Source organism: Perissodus microlepis, chromosome 17 (genome assembly GCF_051167445.1).
Source record: "Perissodus microlepis isolate ML-2025 ecotype Zambia chromosome 17, ASM5116744v1, whole genome shotgun sequence".
Lineage (NCBI taxonomy): Eukaryota > Metazoa > Chordata > Actinopteri > Cichliformes > Cichlidae > Perissodus > Perissodus microlepis.
The window spans coordinates 779,024-798,546 of NC_140477.1; the positions used below are offsets into that span (position 1 = coordinate 779,024).

At 44.8% G+C, this 19,523-nt stretch overlaps 1 protein-coding gene across 1 annotated transcript; it reads right to left on the minus strand.

Annotated features, from left to right (window-relative positions):
* Positions 1-22: 22 nt before the first annotated feature.
* On the minus strand, positions 23-15,268 carry mkrn1 (makorin, ring finger protein, 1). The gene is made up of 8 exons (XM_084911028.1): positions 15,070-15,268; positions 14,326-14,457; positions 5,559-5,740; positions 5,005-5,228; positions 3,492-3,706; positions 2,658-2,768; positions 2,085-2,229; positions 23-1,619 (listed from the first exon to the last, which is right to left on the minus strand). The coding sequence occupies exons 1-8, from the start codon at positions 15,141-15,143 to the stop codon at positions 1,407-1,409; spliced, it is 1,296 nt and encodes a 431-aa protein (XP_084767154.1). The 5' UTR covers positions 15,144-15,268; the 3' UTR covers positions 23-1,406.
* Positions 15,269-19,523: the final 4,255 nt, after the last annotated feature.

Here is a 19,523-nt window from a genome sequence, read left to right on the forward strand (position 1 = left end):
TGAACGAGGTCGACACAGCAGGGAGTTTTTAAACTTTAATGTCAAGTTAAGATGGATGGCTGTGGAACATTGAAAACACTCATTTCAGTATAAACATATGCATTCCAGTGGCATTCAACAAGTCAGCACCAGCTGTCAGGAGTGTGTGGGTCAGCGTCTCAGCTTCAAGGCTTACTGAAGTCCGTTTGAGCTCAAGCAGTGACTTTGGAGCTGGTTCTGGGGAGGGCTTGCTCTGTGGTACCTCGAGTCCCCGGGGTTGGGGTTAGAGGCTGGTAGTTTCAAAAGTGTCCATGCTTACATCATTTATCTGACCGATACTGCAGCTGGCACATGTACGGGGCAAATATTCTCCTCATGTCCAAATACAGGCGATCACCCACAGACCGCTCCGTTGGGTGCACGGGGTTAGCAGATGCTTCGGTTATTGAGCAGCTCACGAACTCTGTCCACTAGTGGCTTCGACACATTTGCATTTTGTTCAGTAGTACTGCTGTAACAGTGAGAATCACACTGATGTGTCAGAGAGATCTGAGCTCAACGTCTCAGGTGAGAAACAGGTGACACGGAGACTCAGGAGGAGGGTTTCCTGAAGAACGCCCGACGCCCAAACCTTTGTTCAGCTGCCATCAGTCACAATGGGGACCTCATTTGTTCCATACAACAAACTCCTTTGTTTGCTGTGAGCTTTTGGAGCTGTTCAATAAGTGAAGCCTGACGGTAACAAAGACGCCCGTCCTGCATCAGGGCACTTTAGTCCATCGTTTGGATTTTCTACAGTTTATGTTGAGGTATAAAATGCTTTAATGGCGTGAACTGTAGGAAATATGTCGCGGTGGAAGATGTCGTCATTACAGCTAATTTATTAACCATCTGCACAATATATTTGCTGTCATCAGCGTTCATAAACAAAAAGATTCGGATCTTCAAAAACCATCTATAAAATCTTACAACACGGCCTCACGATTACAGTAAATGGTGCCGAGTAAGCTCGAGTGCATCTGTAAAGTCTCAGGATTATGTACAAACACCTGGCTAGATAAGAAGTCAAACCCTCGCCCACAAATAAACTTGACAATTTTTATTATTTGAAGAAAGTTATAAGCTTTGTTAAATTTTATACCGAGTTCTTTTATCATTTCCTTTTAACATGAACCACACGAGAAAGACTCACAAGAATAAATGTCTAGAAAATGTTTAGCACGAGTGCACTGACTTGTTGGTTTTTCCTTTTTTTTGTTTTTTAAATATTTTAGAAGTTCATTATTAATGGCCTGCTTAAAGGCACTGCCACAATACAGGGGTGGAGGGAAAGCTACTGTCCATCACTCGCACAAGACAGTCCATTCTAGTGTCTAGTATATACGGGGAGGTGAGGGGTGGATGTAGGGCGTCGGCGGTTGGGGCTGCTATAGGTAAATCTCATAGAAATCGTCCAGCTCCTCGTGAAACAAGTCCCACTCGTCCTCTGAATCAGTCACCTCGTCGTCGGTTCCCGCGGCGAGCAGCATGAGGAGCATGTCGCTCAGCTCGAACGTTACCATCTCCTCGTCCTCGTTGTCGAAGGAGTCGGTGCTTTCCCGCTCGTCGAGGATGTCCCACAGCGGCGTTCGCCTCGAGTTCTGAAAGGAACCGGAAGAAAACACACAAACGAAACACATTTGTGCTTTTAACCATGTGGACACAGTGTAGCCACGTTTTCGTGTTTTTACTTCACGGCTGCTTCTAATGTTTCCTGCACCATCGTTGCCTTCCAGCTACACCTCGAGTCAACCCTTCCTTTTACTTTTAAGACAGTGGTTGTAGCGTATGAACACTAACTGAGCCGGTGCGTCTTATAGCTGTGACGGTGTTCTGTGTTCACTCTTGGCCGTCTCGTGACCTTTCACACTCCTACGAGCTGAAATTGAGCTGGGAGGAGTTGCTAATCCAATGCTGAAGGTTTTTCTTCCCTCTACAACACACCTGCTGCTCGTGCCCCATCTCCCCCACCCCCCCACGCCACTCACTTGCAGTGGGTGTCCACAGCAGAAGATAAACACACTCTCCTGTCCGGCTATGATATGAAAAAGTTCAGAAAAAGTTACCCGGTTCCTGCTGTTGGATCCAGTCTGTCTTCGCTGAGGCTGAGCTTCCTCCAGCCGCCCGTCAGGAAAGGCGTGCTTGTAGAAGCAGTTTGAGCCAAAGGGGCACGTTCCACGACCCTCGTCAAAGTATCGGCATGGTTTACTTCTGGAGAAGGCAAAGAGGAAACCAGACAATAAAGATGCCGTCTCGAGAGCTCACACCAGGAAAGCTAATCCTCGCTGACAGATGTGTTTCAGTTTCCGATCACGACTCCCCACACTGTGCGCTCACCATCCCACTGCTGTGACTCTGATCACAGCTTCCTATTCAAAAATCTTCTTCCTGCAGGAGTTAACTTGCTGTCATCGGCCAGCTGCAGAGGCTTAGTTATAAAACCTGCCTTTTAAAGCTTCAGCTTCAGTCCTGCTCCTACTGCATTCTCGTTTAGTTTAGTCAAACTACAGATCAACAACAACTTTGTGTCACTGTTTTCCACACTACACAATATGTTGTGTATACATGAGATGGTGTGACGCCTTGTTGCAGCAGCGATGCTCTTTAGTGAGTGTGTGGGCGTGTCATGCAAACCCTACCCCATGCCGTCTTTGTATTTCTGGATGAGTTTCTGCTTGTCGTCCTTATCTTCCACCCAGTACTCACTTGGGATGACAAAATTGGATGTGATTCGACACTCTGGACAAGACCTGCCCCAAAAAAGAAAAAGAAAGTCTTTTTGTTTTGACCCAGTCTCATATTTGTTGGGGTCATTATCTGACAATATGAAATGGCTTTAAGTGACTATTGTTGTGATTATTATTTATATAAATAAAAGGCACCTGAATAAAACACAGCAAGTTCCTCTAACAACCAAGCAAGCACTCACACTAGAACAGCTGGGGATCAAACCATCATCCTGTTGGTTCAGACAACCTGCTCCACCCCTGAGAGCAGGGTTAGCAGTCAAAGACCTCGGCTAGTGTCGTACTGAAAGAGCTGATGTGTGTTTTCTTGACAGATCTGCGATGAACCTGATGTTTTCTATAAGCATCGTTTTGCCTATAAATATTTTTGCATTCCACTTTCTGCAGCTACAGATATTCAAGGAGCCTTTAAAAGAGTGGACACTCGGGTGTGTGAGCTGGCTGTAGCTCAGGAGGTGGAGCAGCTCATCTCGGTTTGATCCCTGGCTGCTGGCAAAAATCCTCACGTTCCCATCCTTGCTAGTATGAATGAGCGAACGAGGCAAGTTGTATAAAATGCTTTGAGCGCTCATGTAGAGGAGAAAAGCGCCTAAAGAACCATTTACAAAGGCTGGAACTGTCCACCCTGACCAGCCGTGAAACAACAAGCTCTGATGTCCTGCAGACTCTTACTCCACGCCCACACCTGTCACTTCCACTTTGTCAACAACAGACTGAAGCACTTACTTGATGATTTTGCTCTCAAACTGCTTGGCACTCCTCCACTTGCGAATGCACTTCAGACAGTAGCAGTGGTTGCAGTTGGAGAGGATGCCAAAGCGGCGCTCGCTAAGGTTGACCTTCTCAAACACCACCTCCATGCACACGCCGCACATCATGTCCTTGCTGCGCTGGATGGCAAATGATATCTCCATGTCTTTCTCATGGGCTTCAATGCATGCCTAAAACAGGGAATGACCTTCAGTAAGCTGAGGAATCAACACAGAGGCCTTCACTGCATGCAGAACATTTCTGGGTTTAATCAGCTTCTTGCAAATTGGGCGGTGTTGTTTTGTCAGACTGCATTCAGGCAGGAGTAACACTGACAGATCCAGAGGACGGGTTGAAGAATCTTAAAAAGAAATCCACGGCTGCATTTACACACACTCATGGGCACGAATGTGTGAGTCTGGGATTTTAATGATTTCTCTGAACTGTTCGTTTTCCAGGGTGGAGGGGACCAACTGGAAACAAGCTCACATACATATATGCCCACCGATAGTTAGTGAAATGTCCCCTTTAAAGCCCACCACAGAACCAGAGCTTATCTTTATGTTTTTACATGCTGCCATTTTTGGGAGCATTTCAAGCTACCATACATCAATACATGTCCCAGATTTTAATAATATGTTTTCATTAAGCCCGTAGTAACGACATAAATTGCAAAAAAGTGCAATAAACTACAAAAAAATTGAAAATCTTTTTTTTGCAGATATTTCTAGTTAGAGAAACGTCAGAGGGACGTCCCTCAAAACTGTTACGCAAAAAAGTCGCACAAAATAGTTTCCAAGCGCAGGAAATTTATTGTGAGTGTCTTCATAGTTTCATTTTTGGGATACACTAATTTTTATCAACTGCAGGAAAAATGAAAATAAATATTGTTTTGCACAATTTGCAAAAAAAAACAAAAACAGCATCAAAATAAAGGATTTCCAACAGTGCAGCTTCAGCTCTAAGCCTCCCAGAAACCACACACAGAGGCACAAAGTCTTTTAAAAACACCCTGTAGGGAAAAAAAACTACGTTTCCCACGAAAAATGACACTTCCGGTTTTTGCAGGTAATGGCAGACGTGATAGTTCGCGCTGACATTTATTCTAACGTAGGAAGTGCTATGAACAGCTGATCAGATCAGATGTTTCTGGATTATAATGTTTTTGTTGTTGTCAGCGCTTTTTACACGAGTTTTGCAAAGCCGTTTGTGGAAGGAAACTGCGACCCAGGACAAGCTGAATCCATCTTACACAAGTACAACTCCTCCAGTTTCACATGCAAAAACAATAATAATAATTGCAGCCTATGTGGTTGCAATTCCACCAGGATTTTAAAATCGTTACGTAAAATGGGGCATGCACGCTCCGATGGCCTTAAAGGTTTAAGTAAGATGCATCTCAAAGGTTTTTGGTTTGTGCAATAAAATGATTGCAGAAAGATGGTGATGGAATTTGTGAGCCACCAGCAGGCTGTGCTGTAACGGTTACCTTGGTATGCTCTGAGCGCTGAGTGTTGTCAGAGGGGTGGAGCACCTGGAGGCCACACATGTCACACACATCGCCATGGAGATAAGCACAGTTGATTCCATAGCGGCACTCTCCGACAGCAGCATACGGACAGAGCTGCTTCCTCAAATCTTCGTTGTCCAGCGCAGGATCACGGTCAAGCTCCTCAATGAGAGGGACTGTGCTCTCCACAGTCGCTGGCTCAGCTGCACACACACAGACACACACACACACACACTTAACAACTGAAGTTCCTCTGTGTTTTCAGATGGAGCACAGCATCATTAAAGTGGAGCATTTTGAGCTTCACATTCTTTGCTCATGTAGTTTTGCATGTTCATAGTTGTTCCTGGAGCTCAACCCTCACAGGCTGACAGGCTGGCAGGCTGGGCGCCGCACACATTATTTGGGTTTAAATGTCAGGAAAACAAAACATCGATGTGACAGCATGTGTGCATAATTAAGATGTTTCCCCCATAACAGCAAAAGCATCAGCATTAGTAGGCATCGTGATGTTATCAATCCTGACTGCTCACCACGTCCACAGTAGGGCTGTCCTGGAACAAACTCTGCAGCATTGACCCAGTCAGGCACCACTGGTCCAGGCGTCGGCCCACTGGGCTCAGGATCTGCTGGACTGGGCAGCGAGACGGAGGCGAGCGGCAGCGTCTGGGAGGCTGGCAGTTCCTCGTTCTTTACTGGTTTAGAGTGTTCAAACCTGAAGAACAACAACGTCACACCAGGACTGTTACAATGTAGCAGTATACAAACATCGCTTCTTGTTACATTAATCAGAAAGTTCAGTCCTGGCTCCTCGTAGTATGGACAAGACTCTAAACTCCAACTTGTTCCTGATGCATTCATCTAAGGGTGGAGCACCCACTCTGAGTCTGGGACAAGTCGCTGCGCCAAGTGGAGGAGCTTAATAACAATACACCAGGTTTAGTCATTCACATAATTAAATTCAGGTGTTCCATCACGTCTGGAGGCACAGGTGTATAAAATCGAGCAGCCAGGCCTGCAAACTGCTTCCACAAACCTCTGTGAAAGAACGGGTCGCTTTCAGGAGCTCCGTGAATTCTAGCACGGTACCGTGATGGGAGGTCACCTGTGCAAGAGTCTAATCCGCAAATTTCCTCATTACTACAGTGGTATTATTACAACGTGGACGCGATTGGGAATGACAGCAACTCAGCCACAAAGTGGTCGGTAGGGCTACAACTAAAATGATTTTGGTTGCCGACTAATCTGCCGATTTGTCTTTGATTAGTCAATGATTATTTCATTCTCTCTCATCTCCGCTTCCTGTGGACAAACCTGCTGTTCTAGGATCCAGTACCTCACCTGCTCCGCCCACCTGTGAGGATCAGCCTGTCGTCTCGTCCCACAGCAAATTAGATAATCATCCAGGAAACATCAATTTGAAAATAACCAAAGGTATTTTAAATATTACTTAATGGGATAGTCAGAATAAAAAAATATCAAGTTATACAAATTAAAGTGCTAGTAATATGAATAAAAAAGGTGCAAACAGGAACTAAAACGGCTTCTGTCCAAAAGGTTTTCCAGTCCAAAACAACAAGTTTCCAAAGTTCAGGAATCTCGATTGCAGTGGAGAAGCTCTGGAGTGAGGCTCGCTCTTATCTTTGAGGTGATGTTCCCAGCTGCTGCTGATAAAGATGCTCTGTCACGACTTCAGCCATTTGAGATGTGCATGAGCCTCTTTACAGGACAAACTCATCTAGAGCAGGGCGATATGACCAAAAATATTTATCACCATATACATTTGAAAATTTGCGATAACGATATAACTGACGATATAATTGACACGAGACAAAATACTTTACAACTCCTCAACTTTATTAGTGCAAAAAAAAAAAAATCTATGTATTTTCACTTAAACAAGCAGCTGTTTTAAGTGCATTAAAGTTATATAAAAAAATTAACAGTGCAAATGCAAATTCCTTGCTGACAGAAATTGGCCGACATATCCTCAGCAAATCAAGTCACTTTTATTGTCACATCACATGTGCAGGTACACTGGTACATGCGAGTGAAATTCTTGTGTGCGAGCTTCACAAGCAACAGAGGTGTGCAAAAATACAATAACGTAAAACAAGCAAAATATAAGAATGGCTAAATCTGAGACTAATAAATATATGTACAATATATAAGAGTATATGCATTACTGGATGTGTATACTAAATGTGTTTTCCTACGTGTGTGTGTGTACATCTTTTACAAATTAAATAGAGTAAACAATAACATAAAATATATAAAAATATACAGAGTTGGTTGAGACATGTGCAAAACAGTGGCATTAATGTACAGTATGTAGTGCATAATGTTGAAGTTCCAGTAGTGAAGGTGAGGTGTCTATGACGTGTTCAGCAGTCTGATGGCCTGGTGGAAAAAGCTGTCTCTCAGTCTGCTGGTTCGGGACCGGATGCTGCAGAACCTCCTTCCTGATGGAAGTAGTCTGAACAGTTTATGGCTGGGGTGACTGGAGTCCTTGATGATCCTCCCCGCTTTCCTCAGGCACCGCTTCCTGTAGATGTCTTGGAGGGAGGGAAGCTCACCTCCAATTAGCCGTTCAGAGCACCGCACTACTCTCTGGAGAGCTTTGCTGTTGTAAGCGGTGCTGTTGCCGTACCAGGTGGTGATGCATCCACTGAGGATGCTCTCAATGGCACAGCGATAGAAGGTCCTGAGGATGCGGGGGCTCATGCCGAATCTTTTCAGTCTCCTGAGAAAGAAGAGGCTCTGCTGCACCTTCTTCACTGTTTTGTTTGTGTGTCCTAACCACCTAAGATCCTCAGCCAGATGCACACCAAGGAAGCGGAAGCTGCTCACTCTCTCCACAGCAGCGCCGTTGATGGTGATGGGGGTGTGTGCTTCTCTGCACCTCCGGAAGTCCACTATCAACTCCTTTGTCTTTGTGACGTTGAGGGTGAGATGGTTGTCTTGACACCAGTGGGTCAGGGCGCTGACCTCCTCCCTGTAGGCCGTCTCGTCACCGTTGGTGATAAGACCCACCACTGTAGTGTCGTCCACAAACTTCACAATGATGTTGGAGTTTCTAGTGGCCGTGCAGTCGTAGGTGTAGAGTGAGTACAGGAGAGGGCTCAGTACACACCCCTGTGGAGCACCAGTGTTCAGTGTGATGGGGGATGAGGTGATGCTGCCCAGTCTGACCACTTGGCGTCTGTCAGACAGGAAGTTAAGGATCCAGCTGCAGAGGGAGCTGCTGAGTCCTAGATCCTGCAGTTTCCTGTCCAGCTTCGAGGGAACGATGGTATTGAATGCTGAGCTGTAATCTACAAACAGCATCCTCACATACGTGTCTCTCTTCTCCAGGTGTGACAGGGCAGTATGTAGTGTCAGGGCTATGGCATCATCGGTGGACCCGTTGTGGTGGTATGCGAACTGTAGAGGGTCCAGTGAGTCAGGTAGTGCAGAGCAGATGAAGTCCCTGACCAGCTTCTCGAAGCATTTGCTCACGATGGGGGTCAGGGCTACAGGTCGCCAGTCGTTCAATGAGGAGATGGTGGAGGATTTGGGTGCAGGGACGATGGTGGCCATGTTGAAGCAGGCTGGGACTACAGACAGGGAGAGGGAAAGGTTGAAGATGTGTGTGAACACTCCAGCCAGCTGAGCCGCGCATGACTTGAGGACGCGGCCGGGAATCCCGTCCGGACCAGTAGCTTTGCGCGCGTTCACCTTCCTGAAGCATTTCCGCACATCCTCCTCAGACACAGTGTGCGCACTGACGTCATCCGCGGTGCGCACACTGTCCGGTCTCGTGGTGTTCGCTGTGTCGTATCTAGCGTAGAATACGTTTAGATGCTCACACAGAGAGGCCGTGGTCTGCGGTGTGCTGGGTTTCCCTCTAAAGTCTGCGATTGTGTCCCTGCCACATACTCCGAGGGTTGTCAAACTGTTGCTCCACCCTGTCCCTGTACTCACGTTTGGCTGCTTTGATCGTCTTCCGGACTTGGTAATGTGCGTGTTTGTAGTCCGATGTGTTCGCGGAGGCAAAGGCGGTGCTCCGTGCCACCAGCGCCGTGTGAACATCTGTTAATCCAGGGTTTTTGATTTGGGAAGGATTTAACTGTTCTGGATGGAACGACATCTTCCACGCATTTCCTGATGAATCCACAGACTGAGTCCGTGTACTCGTCGATGTCTTTAGCAGCCACGTGAAACATTTCCCAGTCCGCGTGATCAAAACAGTCCCGCGGCGTAGACTCCGATTGGTCCGTCCAATGGTGCACCGCCCTCATGGTTGGAGCTTCCTGTTTCAGCTTCTGCCTGTAGGCGGGCAGGAGCAGGATGGAGCGGTGATCTGATTGGCCGAATGGGGCGCGGGGGAGGGCTTTGTACGCATCCCGGAAAGAGGTGTAGCAGTGGTCAAGTAGCCGGTCTCCACGAGTGTTGAAATGGATGTGTTGGTGGAGTTTTGGTGAAACTTTCTTCAGGTTTCCTTTGTTAAAGTCCCCAGCTGTGATAAACGCCGCCTCTGGGTGTGCGGTTTCCTCACTGCTGATCGCGCTGTACAGTTCCCTGAGTGCTCGGTCAGTGTCGGCTTGTGGGGGAATGTAAACAGCCGTAATAATCACTGCTGTGAATTCCCTCGGTAGCCAGAATGGCCGGCACTTAATCATCAGGTACTCCAGGTCCGGTGAGCAGAAGGATTTGACCAGGTGCAGGTTCGCATAATCCCACCAGCTGTTGTTGATCATGAAACACACCACCGCCTCTGCTTTTCCCAGTAAGATCCTGTGACCTGAGAACCCCGGTAGTTGTATTGTGGAGTCCGGTACCTTGTCCGATAGCCAGGTTTCTGTGAGGCAGATCACGCAGCAGCCCCGCATCTCTCGCTGGAATGAGATCCGTGCCCGAAGCTCGCACAGCTTGTTCTCCAGAGACTGCACATTAGCCAGTAATAAACTGGATAACGGTGGTCTGTTAGTGCGCCGTCTCAGTCGAACCAGAACGCCAGATCTTCTCCCTCTGCGTCGGCGTTTGCGGCCTCCAGGGCCAGAGAACAAAGGCGTCTCAGGTGAGATGAATGGGGGGGGGTCTGCAAACGGAGGGTCCGTGTTGCAAAACTTGAACTCCGCAAAGTGATGGGAAAGTCCGTCTTTTATGTCCAGTAAGGTTTGTCGGTCGTACACAAGGAGACATGTGCTACTCGTGAAAAAATAAAGGAAAAGTAAAATTAAACACAAAAAACAGCTGCTGCTTGGGGGAGCTCGCGACGAGGCTGCCATACTCGGCACCATGCATTATATGCATGTATGCAGCATAACCATGTATAATATCCACAAAACTTAAGAGGTTATACACACAATACGGTAATATTATGTTGAAGCACAGTACGTATCACTCCGCGAGGCTCTTGGTCTTCAGATTAACCCAAGAACTGTGTGCAGAGTTTCATGGAAAGGGGCTGATAGGGCGAGCAACAGCATCAAGCCTCACATTACAAGTGCAATGCAGTGGTGTAAAACACGCATTTCCACGTGTGGAGAAGTGTTCTCCGCAGTGAGGAATGGTAAGGGGTTGTTTTTCAAGAGTTGGGCTTGGTCCCTCAGTGACAGGAACTCTGGACAATTTCATGCTCCTAACTTTGCAGGAACAGTTTGGAGATGAGCCCTTTATGTTCCAACATGACTGTGCACGAAGAACGCTCCATAAAGACATGGATGAACGAGTTTGGTGCAGAAGAACTTGACTGGCCTGCACAGAAACCTGACCTCAACCCGATAAAACACCTTTGCAATGAATTAAAAAGCGCAGACTGCGATCCAGGCCTTCTCGTCAAACATCAGTGTCTGACCTCGCTTCTGGAAGAACAGTCAAAAATTGTTGCTGTTATGGTTGCAAAGGGAGGGCTGACATTAAAGCCTATAGATTAAGAACAGGATGTCAGTGAAGGAGACAAGTGAATCCTTTTGGCAGTATAGTTTATCTCATTCTCCCATCCTGGTCACACGTGGTGGGACAATAGACTTGACAAACTGGGACTGTCTGCAGAAAACCCACAAAATTGGGTTTTATCTGCCGGACATGTTTGGTCCCTTATCTCAAGAATCACTGAAACTTGTTCACGCTGCTGCCCGCCTGCTACTCCATCAGCCTTTTACAACAGGAGTAACAATGTTAGGATGCCGTCAACCTAGATACCCAAAATCCTATTTTCTTCACAATAGAATATAGAAGAAATATCACATTTTTAAATTGAGCAATGAACAGTAATAATTGTTTAAATTTGATGGCAGCAACACAGAATCAGACTCTTAATGTCGTTGCAGCAGTAAAAGACTGAAGAACTAAACTCAGGAGGAATTCTCTCAGTGCAAAAAACGAGCGTCCAATTAAGTTAACAAAAAGAAAAAAGTTAAATGGGCTGATTCTTGTACAGCACTTTACTCTCCCGGAGCTTCATGCAACATCCCACACTCACCCGTTCACACAAGCACTTTCTTCTATGCTTTAAGTGCTTTCTAGCTAACATTCACACATTCACACTCTGATGGAGGCAACGGAGAGCAACTTGGGGTTAATATCTAACAAAGGCTATTTGGCATATAGACTGGGGGAGCCAGGGATTGAACCACCAACCTTCCATCAGTAGATGACCTGCTCTACCTCCTTAGATGCAGTGGCAGCAGCTGGCTGGCAAACACAATCCTATTTTGCACTAGTCCCCATTAATGCAAATACCAACGGAGTAAACATTGTACATAAAAGGTTAAATTGGATATGATTGTCTTTAACTTAGCAGCATCCAGGATGGTGATGGCTGAGGGATAAGAGCTCTCATGAAGGATTTTATTCATGTTCTTGAGATAATCTGAGCTTTGTGGTTCTTTAACCTCCTGGCGTCCACATATGTGGACATCACATTTTGGGTTGTCTAGACCAAAATACTAAATTTTGCTCTGCCAGGGCCTGATATGCACTTACATACTGCCACTGTTCTATCGAAATTTTAAACGAATATGAGGCTCTCATTTTTCTTAGATACAAAAACCAGGTTAAAAAAAAAAAAATAAAAATCTGGTAATTCTTGGTTTTTACATTCATCGGGTCCCAATATGTCCAAATATCAAAGAGAAATTTAAAATGTATGCCATGGAAGAGCTCAGGTCTCAGGAGGTTAAGTAAGGGGAGCCAGCAGCCAGCTATCCACTGGGCGACATATGTAAGCTGTGGAGCCCTTTCTCCTGTGCAGCTGGAGCTCCATGCACAGAGACAGTAGGTATACTCTCTACTGTGCACCCAAAGATTTGCCTCCCTGTAACATTATCTAGCCTTTGCAAGAGCAAGAAGTAAAACTGCAGAGAGCGACTTCTACAGCGAGATCTAAAACTCTTCATTACATTATTGCTTCATTATAACTGGGACAGAGATCACATGGTAAACATGACTTTGAATGAAAGCAGCCAAATTTCAGGTAAGGCTATTTGTAAACCTTTAGATCTCACACACACTTTTCATTCCATAATTTGTTGGCGTTAAAACGTCCCTGTGGCTCTCCTTTGACCTGTGTTCAGAATTGCATAAACTCAGTCCTACCTGTGCTATCTCTGAACAACTGCATGCATCAGGTACAAATCGTGCACCGTGACTCAATGTGAGCTCAATATGGCATCATCGTGCTTTTCTGGTGCTTTCGTAATCATTTACTGAGTAAATCTTAATTACCAGCACATTTGCTGCTTTTGTTACTTTATGCATCTTTTTCTCCCCTTGATGGTTTTTTCTCCTTTCTGTTAGACTAGCTCAGAGCACAACCAGACTATTCCTAGACTGTGGAGTGTTGAATAAGTGGGGAGGGCGCTGTGCTGAGGCAATGCATAAAGAAATGAGAGGAGGGAGCTGCAGCACAGTGAACCTGGAGAACCCAGCAACAGAGAGAAACAGAGACACAGAGATGGAGCATTATGCAATTGCCATGCAGGCTGCAGTGCACCCTGTCTGGCCCTGGGGGCCGCAGAAGAGAAAGCAGCAGAGAGACAGACACAGTGAAAGAACAAAACAGAGTGCATCACAATAGATAGAGCCCAGGGAATTCAACCTTAATAAACCCCCACAGCGAGAGTCTTTCTCTGGACTCTCAATGCAGGGTGCGAAGGCCTGTGGAGCCTCCAAAATAACGAGAGCACCTCCATGGTGCAGCTCAATCACAGGTATGGATGAATGCGACTTAACAACAACACACACACACAACAGTAACTCAGTACTACATGGCAAACTGAGGATTTCATAAAGGCAAAAATGCTATTAAAGAAAGATGCGAGTATGTGTGAAACTGCTGTGTCCCTGCTGCTGCTGGGGTCCTCAGACTGACTCACCAGCTCAGAGGATCTAACTGGAGCAGACACTGGCTCTACAAGGCGGCTGGGAGCCTAATCCACTTTTCAAAAACACCTCTGCATGTTTGAGCCTCGTTAGTATGTATACATGTTGTTTATTAATATAATACAAACATGCTGTGTACTAAAACAAAGCAGGGCTGAAACAATCTTCATCTTGTTAACAAAGGTTTTGATCTGTACAACTGTATTTTCATTAAAACTGAGAAGAACAGAAGAAAAGTGCCTGGAAACATTTTTATATTGTTGTACATTTTATATTTAGCTGCTAAACCGATGAAGAGCCGCTCACCTCTTTCATTCTTTCTGCAACAGTAACAATAATTAATAACTTATTTAATCTAAAGAAATTAGAACGCTGGGAATTGAAAAATTCACCATCTTCTTTGGTCAATATAAATAATCGAATGCTTGTACGTACTTATGTATAAATAAAAAAATATTCACTAACATTTAAATTAAAACAGAACCGCCACAAGTCCTTCTACAAGATAAACTCCAAACAAGTCATACTCTGTCAGATTTTAATTAAATTTGTCCATGCATGTTCTGAAACTGTCATCCTACTAAGAGTCCCACCGTGTAAAATACACAGCACGACCCAGGCAGTCATTTTAAATACAAGAGTTCATCCAGTAGAGTAAAACAGCAGGTCCTCGTGTGTGATTCTGACCCCACATAAAGCTGCCACACACACACAGACCAACAACATGTTGACATTAAGGCGCAGTCTCGGGTGTCACATCTACTTGAGGGGGACACTTCTGAGAAGCCCTGCTAGCAAACCCGCTATGCTGCCACTTTTAGAAAGCAGCTCAGCTCTCAGCTGAAAACACGTTACAGGGCCGCTGCGTCGCAGCACGAACATGCAAGCTCAGTTTCGCTCACATTCCTGCTCTGGTGTCAGTTCAGTCTTTACCTGCAACGGTCCCCAAACGCGCAGTTTCCCTTCTGAAAGAATTTGCAAATCATGCTGGCAGGTTTGCTGCTGGTCAGGTCATGGGAATATCGACAGTTCTCCCCTTCTTTGCACAGACCGTGCATGAAATATCTGGAAATACAAAAGGAAATCAAAGTTTACTTAACACATGAAACAGCGTGTTTCCTTTTAGAGCCCAAAAAAGCAGCCAGCCAGTCACTTGGATGTAGGCAAATCAAATGCGTGTCGATGTCATCTTGTACTTTCATACTCATAACGCCATCGCGGTCATGTTTAAGGGACCGCGGCGCTAGCTTGGTCCGGATGTGAACCTAGCAGATGATATGACACCGAAAGGCAACAACTAGTTAAAGCCGCTGGTTTAAACGCAGATTAGTTTGTTGGTTTTAATGTGAAACTAGTGAGAACTGCTAGCTGAGACTAGCTTCAGAGCTTTCGTCGAGGGGCTGCTGTGTGACACTAGCTTTACAGTTCAGCGTTGCCGATCCGATTGTTGAAAGCGTAGCTAGCAAGACGGCGGCTAAACTAGCACACCAGGCTGCTGTGTGACCACAACACAGCGAACATGACAACATTACAGCTAGCTCCGCGAACAGCTGAGCGGACCCTTGAAAGACATTCCCGTCAATCACTCACAAGCTGCCCTAGCAGCGTTATTCTGGCGTCAAACGGCACGGTGTGCGATCGCCGTCTGAATGTGCTAGTTCTATTGTCTTGTCCTACCTGCAGGTTACGTGTTTTGTCCAACCGCCTGTTACTGCTGAAGCCGCCGTTGACGCTGCTGCTGCCTCCGCCATTGCTGTTTATGTTGAGAAGCTACAGCCGGATGTTCCGGACAGTTTCGCTCGAGCTCGGCATCTTTCGATTGTGGACAATTTAAGGCGAAGTTCACCGAAAACCCGTCTCCGTGCAGACCGCCGTCCACTACGCGGCACCGTTGGCACACTGTGAGGAGCAGACCCGCAATGGGTTAGATGTTCAACCTTGTAAATAATCTGGATCAGTCGAAGCGAGCGTCATTTCTATTAATCATGAAGATGAACCAGGCTCGCAAAGTTCCATCAAATATGTGTATGTCTGATATCATTTAATTTAACTGCAAAAGTTTTAGAAGTTTTTTATTGAAAATTATGCAGAAAATTATGCAGTTTAATTTGTCATTGCCCTCTGAAATGAAAACATGGTACAAATACGCAAAACAAAAAAAAAAGAAATCATGAAATCAACTTATGGACCAAAATAACTTTTGACTCATCAAAGTAGCCCCCTTTGGCAGATACCAGAATCAGAATCGACACTCCACATCAGTTGGTGGCGCTAATGCACCATTTTGCTGTTTGCCAACCGCCAATAAACAATATAAAGAAGAAGAAACCTTATTAATCCCAGAGGGAAATTTAGTTGTCATAGCAGGAAACGTACAACGAACATCAAGCGCTGTCTGTGAAGGTTCTCAGTCACATAAAATGAGCGTAGAAACAGATTTATTGATAGATAAATATAGAGATATAGGTATGAATGTAAATATAAAAGGACAAATATATGTTGTGGTGTACAAAGTGACAGGATGCACTGAAGTGTGATTCATTCTGTTCTACATGTGTGGACTGGGGGGAAGGTCATGGTTTATTGTCCACAGCAGATCTCACAGCTGAACACACCCGTGGCTCTTTCTACAACAGAAATCACCTTTGTCACCGTTCAAGCTTTCATGATCAAAATGCTCACGTTTTGGTCACAATTAGCTTCACTGAAAAAAAAAAGCTGAAGAACACAAGTTCAGATTTCTTTATGTTGTCATGGTCTTTTTTAAACTTGGACATAGATGTAAATCATTTAGATGTTAACACAGCACGTCCAGCACGGCACGGCCGCCACAGCACGGCCCATCCAGCACACCGTGACAGTACTAAAGGATAATAAACATCACTCTCCTCATATTCTGATTCTGTCTTCATTGTGTTTTAATAAAGAGAAATTTATTTTGCTGATTTGTGTTAGTTTTGCCAGACAACTGAAAGTGTGTGGACTCATCACATAGCAGGGCTCTAGAGTGCGACCAACTTGGTCACAAATGCCACCAAATTGTTCAATGGTGCGACCAAATGTTCGAGTGTAGTAAAAAAAAAGAACTACGCAACTCTGAAAGTCTCCGTGTGGTCAACAGCAGACACCTATCGACCCCTATCGTGGTCTAAACCAATCAAAGATGGTCTCTGATTGGCCGTGGTCCAGTTGAAAGTGCAGGCAGATAGAGAGGTGAGGAGCTTGAATGAAGCCATATCGATTCATTAAATCCTGACTTTTAAATATAAATGTATTTGGCCAGAAACGGCAGAATCTCAGGTTAAAGCTCACAAAACTATTTCAACAAACGGTAAATGAGAGCAGGTACACGGATTCTGCACAAAGACGTAAACACACAGCGCTGACCCGACGCATCAGAATCAGCTTTCTCTTTCTCGGCTTTCTCACGACGCCCGTACACGGACACGCCGCCGGGGCTGAAAGCCGACAGCTCGCTGATTCTGATGCGTCGGGTCCGCGCTGTCTTTACGTCTTTTTGCTTCTGAGCAGCAGGTTTTGTCTCTCTCCCACCAAAATTCACTGAACCAGCAGCAAACTACGCTTCACATTTGATAAACGTCGTCATGAATTCCCTCTGACCTTTGCATTTTTGTCTGTGAAGGTTCTCAGTTATTCAGGTCATCCTAGTCTAAGGAGCTTGGAAAGAAAATGCGTCTGGACTTCTTTCCAAGAGGTCCAGACGCATTTTTGCTTCCACCACGATAAAGATCACACTTCATGCACAGCTGTCTCTCTCTCTCTCTGTACCTCAAGAACAGTTTCACATCTCAAATCTCTGTTTTCTGTATTATTCATTTGCTTATTACCCACCAGTCTACCATTGTTTTTTTTTAAATATATACTTAAATGTCCTTGGACAGGAAGGCCTAATTTCTGCTGTTCAATACTGAAGAAATTTACACTTTTTAAAATGATGCAAAATTGCAGAATATTTTTAAGCTTATCTGCTATAAAAAGCCAGGCCAGGAAAATCTCCTTCATGTTTTTCTGTGGTTTATTCTCAGTTACTTTGACACAAAGGCATCAGCTGTGATGTTCACATCTCTGATAAAGTCTAGTGTCAGTACTGATAAATGATCAGAATTATATTTCTGACTGTCTGAGGCAAAATTTAATCGAATCGGGACCTCGTGAATCAAAATCGAATGGATTATAGAAATCAGTGATAATACCCAGCCCTGGTGAGCAGCCTGGGCCCGACAGAGGTGGATGTAGCTGTGGGTGATGAGAAAAGATGAAAAGAACGATTAATAACTTTTTTGTTAAGTTAAGGCCTGATCCATCTGAAATTCATAGCCAGCTCTGACACGGAGCCATCAACCTCTGAACGCTGAAAAAGCAGCAGTGTATCCAGGAAACACATTGTATGCAGTGATAAATGCCCAAGTGTCCCCTCTCCCCCTGCCTTTCAGCGGCAGGCAGCAGCAAGCAGGTCGTCAGAGGCCGATGTGATGATTAAGTTTAACATTACCCACAATATTACCAAAGAGTGACAAAGCACTTTAAGCACAAGCACAAGATTGTTAGTTAATCATTTACAAATCAATATTGTCTTTATGGACAGCAATTTTCCCCACAGAAAAGTGCACATGTAAAACTGCGGTGTTAAGCGATGTGGTTGAAAAATTTGGGTGCGCCTAACTTTTGTGCTGGTGCGCCTAAGAAAAAAAAGTTAGGCGCACCAGTGCAACCGTAGCAAAAAGTTAGTCAAGCCCTGCAATGAACAGAGTAAGTGGTAAAGCATCACCCAGTTACAAGAATCAGATTCATTCATTCTTTTAAGGACATTCTTACCCTGTGAAACTTTATTCTTCATTTCCCCTTTCTCTACTTTCATTTTCTTGGAATTAGAGAGGAAGTGTTTTAAAAGTGTACAGTTACCATTAATGTGCTGTTCGTAAGTTTCTAGGTAATTTTTCGTAAGGTTGCAAGGCTAAGAAAAGTGTCATTTTTAGTTGTGTTATTATGCAGTGTTTCTGATAATTCCACTTCTGTCACTGTAGAGAAGAATATATATATTTATATATACAATATATTTGTTTCAGCCATCCAATGAACAGAGACAGTTCAACACCAAACCTCTGCAGGTCGCTGCAAAAACACAACAGCTTGCATCAGGTTTCAGCTTTAAAACTGCGCAGCAGCTTCATTTGCCCACACAGTTCTCTCTGTAGACCAACTGGATGTATTCACTGTCACTGTAAAGACTGTCAGTGGGAAGCTGAACAATTAAGCTCTCAGCCACAAACTACAAACAGCAGAGTTTCTATGTGACCGTGAGGTGAGACCGCCACAAGAGGAAAACTAAACCTGGTGCGTCAGTGTAAACAACATTACTGAAGAAGAGATTTTCCTCTTCTCCAACTAGACAAATCTGGACTAAAAAAATCATAACAATCATAAAAATAGAAATCTTTGAAATGTCCATACCACTAATACAATCATCAACCTTTTTGGTGGTTTGAGAACATTTGATAATGTAGAAAACAAAATACAGCTGAGGTTGATGGGAACAGCACGAGTCTGCATGCATTTGGCTACAAACCACTTCATAGGGCAAATTAAGGATTTGGCTCAGTTTATTTTTATAGAGTCAATTCAAAACAGTCATCGCCTCGAGACATTTGATGTGTGGAGGTGATACGCAGGACTAAAATACTGCTCACGTAAATGCAAAATGTGTCGTTGTGTCTAATAATTATGGACAAAATTACTTCTTAATTGTCAGGATCCGAACAGTACGGAGTTCACAGGTGTTTAATACAAAAATATGAAAGATTATTAACGAAGCCAAAAACTTAAACTGGCAGACCAATAAAAGAGGTCGACTCAATAAACTAAACTCAAGATAACAACTAAGAAAACCTCAAACAAACATGACTGACCTGCTGACACATGAGGGAACTTAAATACTGGCTTAGCTAAACCAAATGACACTAATCGCCTGAGCCAAGGTGTGTAACTGGGTGTGGGTCCCAATCAGCCAGAGTTTCGGGTGTGTTCATTGTGAAACCTGGCCCCACCTTACCAGCGAGGGAGGATAAGAAGGACAGACGCAACAACATTGTCATCCCCTATGTAGCCGGTGT

What these genes read in the sequence shown, in the direction of transcription:
- mkrn1 (XM_084911028.1), bottom strand. Translation starts at nt 15,143, where the DNA reads ATGGCGGAGGCAGCAGCAGCGTCAACGGCGGCTTCAGCAGTAACAGGC. An exon ending in AGCGCTCAGAGCATACCAAG is followed by an intron (nt 3,707 to 5,004) that starts GTAACCGTTACA and finishes TCCCTGTTTTAG; the next exon opens with GCATGCATTGAAGCCCATGA. An exon ending in TTTGAGAGCAAAATCATCAA is followed by an intron (nt 2,769 to 3,491) that starts GTAAGTGCTTCA and finishes TTTTTGGGGCAG; the next exon opens with GTCTTGTCCAGAGTGTCGAA.